The sequence below is a fragment of the Phlebotomus papatasi genome, chromosome 2 (assembly GCF_024763615.1).
Source record: "Phlebotomus papatasi isolate M1 chromosome 2, Ppap_2.1, whole genome shotgun sequence".
In the NCBI taxonomy this organism is placed as follows: domain Eukaryota; kingdom Metazoa; phylum Arthropoda; class Insecta; order Diptera; family Psychodidae; genus Phlebotomus; species Phlebotomus papatasi.
Window position 1 is genome coordinate 58,475,757 of NC_077223.1, and position 10,531 is coordinate 58,486,287.

General features: G+C 37.4%; 1 protein-coding gene across 1 annotated transcript; it reads left to right on the forward strand.

Moving 5' to 3' along the window:
- The first annotated feature begins 23 nt into the window (after positions 1–23).
- LOC129801895 (nitrilase and fragile histidine triad fusion protein NitFhit) lies at positions 24–8,269 on the forward strand. The gene is made up of 5 exons (XM_055847330.1): positions 24–303; positions 390–755; positions 816–1,028; positions 1,088–1,373; positions 7,792–8,269. Exons 1-5 carry the CDS (start codon positions 109–111, stop codon positions 8,142–8,144), a joined length of 1,413 nt encoding a protein of 470 aa, XP_055703305.1. The 5' UTR covers positions 24–108; the 3' UTR covers positions 8,145–8,269.
- The last annotated feature ends 2,262 nt before the right edge of the window (positions 8,270–10,531 follow it).

The window sequence follows — 10,531 nt, forward strand, 5'->3', positions numbered from 1 at the left end:
GTGTTTTGTAAAAACTTTGCAGTGACACGGAATGTCACGGACGGTGTGAAGTTGACTGCGATTTGTTGTAAAGATTTCTGTTGTGAAAACTGTAGGAGAGTATAGAAAATGTTTTCATTACAATTTTTTTTGCACAAGATAAAACATACGATAAAAGTTGTCGGAAGTAGAAATTTTGCAGGAATGGCCATGGAGAAGAGTCACAGGGTTGCTGTGTGTCAGATGCAATCCACAAATGACAAAGACAATAATTTTAGGCAAGTGAAAAATCTGGTTGAAAAAGCAACAGATGGAGGAGCTAAGGTAAGCAGGATTTCTAAGGAATTGTCAAAGAAATCACCATGGGAAGTCATTAGATTCAATTTTAAAATCTTCCCTAATCTTTTTAGTTCATCTTTCTGCCGGAGTGTTGTGACTTTGTGGGAGAAAATCGTCAAGAAACATTAAAACTCTCAGAACCCTTATCCGGAAATCTCATAGAATCCTACAAAAACTTGGCCAGGAGCCACAATGTGTGGTTGTCACTTGGGGGACTTCATGAGGTCCCCATGGAGTCTTCAAATCCTCCAACGAAGATTTACAATTGTCACGTTGTAATCAATAATTCAGGAGATTTAGTTGCTGCCTATCGGAAACTTCACATGTTCGATGTCGATACTCCTGAATTTCGCTTCCGGGAATCGGAAGTGGTGGCTCAGGGTCCAGGAATTGTTATGCCAATAGACACACCAATAGGCTCACTTGGTCTGCAGATTGTAAAAACCTCACAGAAGTTCTTTCCTTGGCTAGAACTTTGAAAAATCTTAACTTTTCAGTGCTATGACATCAGATTCCCGGAAGTTAGTGGGATTCTCCGTTCTCGAGGCGCACAGATTCTCACCTATCCTTCAGCCTTTGCCTATGCAACGGGATTGGCCCACTGGGAGACACTGCTGAGGTGCAGGGCAATAGAGAATCAGTGCTATGTAATTGCAGCTGCCCAAATGGGCTTCCACAATCGCAAAAGGAGGAGCTATGGACACGCCATGGTAAGATGAAATCCATTAGAGACACTGAAGATCATTAATTGACCCCTTTCCGGGTACAGATTGTCGATCCTTGGGGCAAAATTCTTGTCGATTGCGAAGAAAAGGAGCTGGATGTGGCTCTGGTGGATCTCGATCTGGACAAAGTGGCGTCAGTCAGGAAGAATATGCCTTGTGAGGAACACAGGATGAAGTGCCAGAACATTTACTCAAGACTCCCGTTGAGGATTCATCCAGAAAGCCAGGGTGGATTTAGTTTTGGTGGCTTCGACATTCCCAAGGAGACGGTTTTCTACGAGAGTTCTCACAGCTTTGCATTCACCAATATTCGCTGCGTTGTTCCGGGACGTGAGTAAACTTCTTCCTCCTAGTAATTTTGTTTACTTTCCACGTGATCCGCGAAGATTTGTTTTATTTATTTAGTCACAAGAGAAATACTTCAGATATTTTTAGAGTTAATATTTTTTTTGAGTGGTTGATATGCTGATAAGAGCAATGATGTTCCTCAAGTACAGTAAAACGCATACTTTTTGAGTATTTTCAAAGCATAAACATCTGAAAGTTAATTTTTTAATGCTGCAAAACATTGGAAAACGATCATTTTAATAAAAATATTGTTTAACTAATCTAATTTGAGCATTATTATAAGGAAAGTGCCAAATTTCGGACAACTTGCAATATCGGACACCTCTTTTGTTTCTCAGAATTTTACAAATTTTTAGTTTTTTTTTCAAAAAACTTAAGCGTCTGCTAAGTTAGATGCTTTGGAAAATGCCATAGGACAATTTTGGAAGGGTAAGGGGATTGCAAGAATCAAAGTGGTCGATATTGCACACAAGGTGTCCGAAAAATAATATGATAAGGTACCTTTGAAGAGCACTTCAAAAAAAAAAGAAGCAAAGATGGCAAGTTGTCCCTGGTTTTATTTACTTATATTATTAAACTTCTTTATTGGTATAAATTTATGAGGAATAGATTAGTGTTCACATGATCAAGGACTTTGCAGAGATTTGAACGTATTTATATAACAGCGCCCAATATTGCTTGAATTTCAAATAAAAATTAAATATCGGTGCCCTTTCATTACCGGTTCATAACCTATTGGAATCGGTTAAAACTTGTCAGGAATTCCAAGACCTTTCCAACGAGCACAAATATGAAATCATTCGGTTGAGAAATGCACTCTATACACTCAGTCCCGGTATTATGCACATTTTCGGGACCGAAAAAACGCGCGAAATGGCATTATGCATCGAGAAAATTTGCATACCCGCAGGGACTGTCTTTTGAATGAATCGGCCGTAGAACGAATTTCGCGCGGAGTAAAAGTAGTTCAAACAAAAAGATTGAACTATATAATACAAATGCATTAACAGTACTTTTTGGCCAGAGTTCTTCAATAAATGGTTAGAATATTTAAAAAATTTACCTTAATAAAAGAAATAAAAGTTTTATTTTGAAAAAGTAGCAAAATGTTTTCAAATTTCCCGCGTCGCAATATAGTATACATTCAGGCGTATTTCAAAAATGATTTCATAAATTGACTCCCAATTGTCGGGACTGAGTGTAATTGACACTAAAAATTTTAGCATTTCACTTTTAAAACTTGTCCGAAATTTTGTTCAGTCCCCCTTATCACAAGGTTAACGAAATTTCTGAAGAAGAAAAAACAGTGAATTAGAAAAATTCATTGAGCTTGAATGTGAACACATTCTTTAAATGGTCGTTAAAATCGATTTAGATTGATCAAGATTGGTTAAGAGTTAAGCCTTGTACAGAGAGTTCCGCTTTGAAAAAAATTCTCGGCATTTAAAGAAAGGGCGCGAATTAATTTATATGCCACAGAAAAATTGCATACCTGCAGGAGATATCTTGGGAATAAGTTACGGAGACGCCCTGATGTGTGCAAATTGCCAATATTTCAGCGCCAACGGTTCATAAGAAATACATTTAAATTTTACTGTGTGTAAAATATTTGCATACATTTAGGGACATTTCGGCGTTTTATAAATTAGCGCCTGATAATAGGCAAATAATATCAAATTCTTTCAGTCCGTTTGAACTGAAATTGGAATGCCCTGTCAGCAATTACAGATAGTTCCGCTTTGACAGAATTTTTCAGGACCGAAAAGAGCCTGCGAATTAACTCCAATGACACGGTAAAATTGCATATCTGCAGTAGATATCCTTGGGATAAGTTATGGTAACGTCGTGATGTATGCAAGACATTTTCGGCGCCAATTTTTCAGCCTATTAGGAAAAGAGATTCTTATATATTATATTATATATTATATATTCTTATATATTATATATATATCATATAGGAAAAGAGATATAAAAGAGATTCTTAACAATCTCACCTACAATAATTCTAACAAAATCTCATGTACTCCAATCGGCCCAAAACTTTGCCAGAATGTGTTTGGCCACTTCCCGATCACGAATATATGGATGGCTAAAAACCGTTCCCGTCCGTCCGTCCGGCCGCTCTTTGGAGCTTAATAACTCCTAAACTAAAAGAGATATCGACTTGCGGTTTTCGGCAAAGGTTATATTTCGGGTGAAAATTGCAACTTGGTGCATTGTCCCCCCACCACCCACCCCTCCTTCCGCCATTTTGAACACCCCAATTTTTTTGTTTTCTCAATAGCTCCGCCCCTATGGCATCGAGCGGGCTCAAATTTTAGTATGTTATAGCTAGCTCTTAGGGCTATCGATCAATACCAAACTTAAGGTCCCCCGACCCCCCTGACTCGAGCTATAAGGGTCCAAAAAAAATCTTAAAATGCCGTTTCAAATCCGGTTCTAATTGTCAAAATTTAAAAAGTGAGGGCTTTTTGGAAAGCTCTCGTGAAATGAGACTTCCCCTTCTAACATCGCAAGTTCATAAAACCACCGCTAGGGGCGCTATTTTTAAAAAGAAGATTTTTAAATCTTAAAAGTTAAATAACTCAAAAATTCCATTATGCATCGGGCTGAAATTTTAGTATGTTGTAGCCCTTGATTATACCTATCAAACAAAAAAATACTTAAGCCGATCCATAACCCCTGACCCGAGCTATAAGGGGTCAGAGTTCGAATATTGACCAGCCTCTATTTCCGGTTCTAATTAACATTTTAAACTAAATTTTACCTTTTTGGTTTCGTCTCGATGAGCACTTTCAGATGGAAGTTCAAAAAGTCACCACAGGTGGCGCTGTGATAGCGTCAAAATTCATTAAAATTCAAACTAATTTTTCTCAAAAACGGCATTGTGCAAGTTAATCAAATTTTAGTATGTTGTAGTCTAGTCTAGGACGTTTCCAAAATGGTGCGTAAATGCGCTGTGGTTTCAATAGAACCGGAGATATGAGGGGTCAAAGTTCACGAAATTCAAAAAATCATATCTCCGGTTCTATTTGACCGATTTTGATGAGTGAGGGCTTAAACGAAAGATCTCACCAAATGCTACAACTTTCTAGAATATTTGAACTTCGTGGGACTAACACCGGGGGCGCCACAGTCGGGAAACCAATTTCAATATCACATAACCTCAATTATCTCGATTGCCTCTGAACCGATTTTGATGATTACTTCGACATAATTGTAGAGGACATTTGTGTCTATATTTCGTCTATACTGAGAAAAAATGTTGGTGCGATTAACATTTTTTCCTCATAACTTTAACACTTTTTAGGTGTAAAAATATATCAACATTTTTTAATTATAATTTTACGCCTTTTTACGGGTAAAATTAACATGAAAAAGGGTAACTTTAACCCCTAATACACCTAAAAAGCATAATATTTACACCGATTTCGGATCAATACTGCAAGGTAAAATAAACTTTTCCGGAATGTTATTTTAACTTTTTCGGATTTCTCTCAGTGTATACATCATTTTTCGATCAGACAATGCGATCTGTCCGATCATAATAACTCTTTGAAACCACTCAGATACCAATTTGACTGCTTCTACTCGAAATAGGGTTTTAAATGGAAAATCTCACAAAATACAACAATTCTTTGATATAGTTAAAGTTCACCAAATGAACACTTGGGGCGATCTGGTCGAAAATACGAGTTCAGAAACAAACAACGTCGATTATCTCGGCTTCTGATTAATCGATGAGATCAAGTTCTTCGGTAAAATTATAGAGAACTTTCTGGTCTACGTTTCACCCATATATCACTTTTCTGCCAGTCCATCCAAATCCTTGATATTTTGGTTTTAATATAAAATTTGTAAAATATCACGAATTTGATTCAATATAACTGAATGGCGTACCCTAACTTCAGCTCTAAATCGAATTTGCATACATTCCGAGTTAGCTCACATTAAGAATCTCACCTACATAAGCCGGTTAGGATTATCTGTCCCTTTACCTTGAAATTGCCTCGCATTGTGGTAGTTTCACGCATTTTTCCATTCAGGTGAAATCGTCTTCTCCACAATAGACTAATGAAATTAAAGTTATTGTTATTAATTTTATTAACCTTGAACCCAATTGTAACTTACAGCGTTTTTACTTACAAAGTTTTAATTCTGTTTATAATCTTTTTGTAAAATGGCCTCAAAATCAATTTTGCAATTTAGGGGTAAAACCGCACCACCTTCTATTACAACTATTTTAAGTTAACTTACTATAATATGGAATGGAACAGGCTGTATACCTTTAACAAAGAGTTAAAGAGTTAAGCTTGCCGCCACTACCGATTTTCATAAAGTCGGAAGCGAGCATGGCAGCTCTGAGATTACGCTCAGCTGGAACTTGGAAGGTTGGTTGTCACCCAGCAGGCCATACGAGAATACTCAATAAGCCTGTTGCTAGACATCCAGACCTTCTAATGAGGGATGACTTCCACATTGAGGGAAGACTACCCATGAAATCAATTAAAGCAACACTTCATACGAGGGCTGACTGGGCTGAACGGGCAGATGAGATAATTGAGTCCGATGCGGTCGCTCTATTCACTGACGGTTTTCGAGTTGAGGGATCCTCAGGCGCCGGTTACCATTGCTCAGAGTTTCAGGTTGCTGGATCACTGCCCCTCGGCCAGTACACGACAGTGTTTCAGGCTGAGGTCGTCGCAGTCCTGCTTGGTGCTCGGAGTCTAGTGGAATCTGGCATCGAGAGTAGAAAAGTTCAAATTTTCTCAGATAGTAGAGCTGCGATTCTGTCTATAACAGGATATGAGTCGCGTTCTGCTATCGAGACTGAGTGCAGGAAAATGTTAGAAGCGGCCTCACAGAAATGTGACGTCGGTCTACATTGGGTACCTGGGCACAGGGGCATAGCGGGAAATGAAGAAGCGGACCGCCTCGTGGTAGCGGAGGCAAGGACCGCTTTCATTGGTCCCGAACCTGCTGTAGGGATTTCCTTGCAAATGAGGAAATCTATTATACAGGAGGATTCATTAAAACTTCATCAAACGGAATGGGCCGCGACTAAAGATTGTCGCGTGTCCAAACTGTTCATGACCAACTTGGATAAGAAAAGGACAGCGTACCTGGTGGGAGGCAGTCGCTGGAGAGCCCGGCAGATTGCTAATGTTCTAACCGGTCACTGTCTAAATAAACATCTGAATAGGATGGGTGTCCAATGTAATATAATGTGCAGAGGATGCAATCAAACTGAGGAGACGGTCACTCACTACGTGTGTGACTGCCCCAGCTTATGCAACATCAGACGAGTGCTGCTAGGTAAAGCGGTACTGTCTGATGAAGACCTATCAAGATTGAAGCCGCCCTGTTTAATGGAGTTTATCCGAAAAACGGGCTGGCTTGAACCATCTTGCCCTTAACAGGGATTAATTTAACCGGGGATGCATAATGGGCCCAAAAGGAGGCCTGGGTGCAGCGGTTCCGCGAGGAACCGCCCCCACTGTAATCTAATCTAATCTAACAAAGAGTTGAATTTTGACCTCTAAAATTAATTAAAAAGAGTTACTCAAAGTTATGTATGGTTCTATAGAACATAAGTATGAAGCCCGACTATCTACAGTCTGGTCAGGACAGCAAAAAGAATAATAAAGAATGTGGGCTAAAAATCAAAATAAAAATAATTCTTTCCAAATTTGCCTTATAGCGTTATCCAATTTGATTTGGCAGCTTCAGATGCGAAGTACACTCAGTCCCGGCATTATGCACTTCGAGATTATGCACCTGACAGGATTATGCACATACAATTATGCAAGTTTGCCTACTTTTGGGAGTCAATTTATGAAATCATTTTTTTTTTAAATACGCCTGAATGTATACTATTTTGTGACGCGGGAAATTCGAAGACACTATGCTTATTTTTCAGTATAAAACTTTAATTTCGTTTATTAAGGTAATAATTTTAAATATTCTAACAATTTATTGAAGAACTCTGGCCAAAAGATACTGTTTGTTGATGAATTTCTTTACTCCGCGCGAAATTCGTTCTACGGCCGATTCATTGAAAATAAATCGCCTGCGAGTATGCAAATTTTCTCAATGCATAATGCCATTTCGCGGGTTTTTTCGGTCCTGAAAATGTGCATAATACCGGGACGGCGTGGATGTTTAAAATACCTACCTGACGAATATGAGCTCGATCTGGGATAGTTAACTAAACTGAAGCATCACAATAGCTGTGATTGTAAAGGAGCTAGATTATACAATTTATTAATCCTTTCCTTTAGGCGTCAACTCATAGTTATCGCCTTGAATTTCCTGTTAATTGATTCTTTTCTTGCCGTTTTGTTTCGCTGCATTGAATTTTAATCAAAAGTCAAATTGTTTATTTTTAATATTTCAATAGATTGTCTTATCGCCACAAAAAGACTCGCCAAGAGACTTTCTGACCTTTCTCCTGAGGAAATTGGAGATTTCTTCAACACTGCAGTTCTAGTCCAAGGACTCCTTGAGGAATTCTACGGAGTCTCTGCGTCCAATGTAACAGTTCAAGATGGCAAAGAAGCTGGTCAGACTGTTGCTCATGTGCACTGCCACATTCTCCCACGTCGAGAGGGCGATTTCTCCTTCACTGACAAAATCTACCACGAACTCAGGAAGCATGACAGCGCCCCAGTGGACACAAATCGCCGACCGCTCGAGGAAATGATCTCTGAGGCCCAAAAGTACCGGGAAATGCTAAAATCTAAAGCAAGATAATGCTGTTTTTTTTTTGCTGTTTTAGTGCCATTTTTTGGCTCTTTATTCCACGGTTTATTGTTACACAACAAAAAAAAATGATGAAAACAAAGGTGTTAAATAAAATAGTGTCTTGTGATACACAATTGGTTTTCTTTTTCTCATGATCATCGCCAATCTCGCTAATTTTAAATAAACTCCCAAAAAATATTTAATTAATTATATCTTTCACCAATTCATTCTCAACTACCAACTATTGCAGTCTTTTGCTTAACTGTCTCTTGTTTTTCGTGCCAGTTCTTTAAAAAAAAACATCAGGGTTTCAAAAGAAATTTACAAATGAATTTAATAATTTAATAATTAAAAATCACTCCCTCTTAGCATCGTGCTTAAAATTGAAGATTTTCATGGTTGATATTAGACTTTTTTTTGCAAAATTTGTTGAGATTCTTTCAAGAATTATAAAAAAAAACTTCGTAAGGAGGTTTGAAAATATTTCTAATAAAATTATAACAATTTTAAAGGTTTAAAGGATTTGTTTAATGATTCACAACTGTTTCTTTTTAACTAATTCATAAATCACCTTGTGCTCAGAGAATTGAATTTTGAATTAGGAATAAACTCTCTAGTTGTCTAGATAATTTCTAATATTTGACCTTGAAAAATCGTTAGTAAGAATAATTCAAGGGCATTGATGTCAAGCTGCTGGAGGTTAGTTATAGTTACCTCAACTTATGCAATTGAAGCATTTGTCGTTAATTACAAGGGAAAAAACATTTTTAATTAGTAAACTGACAACATTTTGGTCAGTAACAAAGTAAAAGGCGGTGAGAAAGCTTCTCAAACCAAAGCGAAAATTCCATTTGTGTTTGAATTGTGCACTGACTAAATTCCAAGGCCATTTTTTGCCAAAGGTGGAACCAGGATTTTACTAAGAAGGGAGGCCAAATTGGTAGATTATCCCCAGAAGAAACCGTTCTTCGAATACAGAGTCGAAAATTTACAAGTTTTCAGTTTTTCAATGAATTCTGATTTTAGTCAATTTTTATGAACTTGATTTTATTTAAAAATCAAACAAAATCAAAATTAAAATTATAATTTTGAATTCAATTTTCAAAAAGAGACAAATATCTGATTACATTTGAAAAGAAATGGCAAAGCGTCCTAGCTTTGCAGGGTGCTCGAAATTACGAGAAAGAGTTCTTCGTGTATTATCCTTCAGTACTGTTTTTGCGTAGATTGGTTTATTACCGATTAAATCGATACATTTATAAAATCATTCTGAAATAAAATATTGCTTAAAAAGCACATTTTAGAATATTTTAGCAGGAGTAGCAAGCATATGAACAAATAAAATAAATCTGAGAAAGATATTTAAGGGTATATTACCGATTAAGTCTGATACAGCCGAATTTTTCAAAAAATCCAATTTAAGCAAATCGTTTAAAAAATAGACCCACCAGTGATTAAACTTTGATCTTCGAAAATTCGATATCGAAATCGAACATAGGTGTCTAAGGACGAAGTGTACACAATGACTGCTTCCAAAACATATTTGAAAATGAAAAAAATCAAGAAGCCGTTTTCGAAATAAACCAAAAAAACATGGTTTTGGAGAGGAAGGAAGGGGTTGGGGAAAAGAAAAAAAGACTGTCCTAGATAATGTTGACTTATAATGGGGGGGGGTGGTTGGTCGGAGACTGGAAACCGATATCTCCTACCATTTGGCCTCTAGCCGTGTCACAAGCTTTCGATAAAATAAAAGATTTTTGAAAAAAATACTTGAGAAAGATACATCAATTACGGGTACTTTATCGATTTATTGCAGATTAACTCCGGATGCAACCGGATTGGAAATTTCAAGATCTCCAAAATGGTTCAACTGTGATCTTCGAAAATTCGACATCGAAATGTTTTTCGGTCATAGGTGTCTAAGAACGAAATATTGTCCTTGAATACCTTCAAAACGTATTCGAAAATTCTAGGAACCGTTTTCGAAATAAACCAAATGTCGAGATTTTCCACCGATAGCGAAATGGAGCCCGGCTGGTGGATTCCCTTCCCTGTTCGCGGAAACTTCATATTTCCCACCTCATACTCCAAGTAAGGCCTTTTACTGGCAGTAATAGTACTGTTGCCCGTCGTGCGGGGAATTGACTGACAGGGGATACTGTCAGTCAGTCGGAAACATGGCCTGTAGGGGAATTCTGTAATTTTCGTGGCATTGTCACGCGTGAATTCGAAACCTGACAATGCCATTCGAGCTTTTTTTTATCATATCATATGAGTTCGAAAATGCAATTCATTGATTTTTCTTAAATGAAATCCCTTTACTTGATGATTTTATGAAAATACAGTACGTCTTGGTTCATTTGTTTAAATTCATTGTCATTTGAATTGCCAGAAAT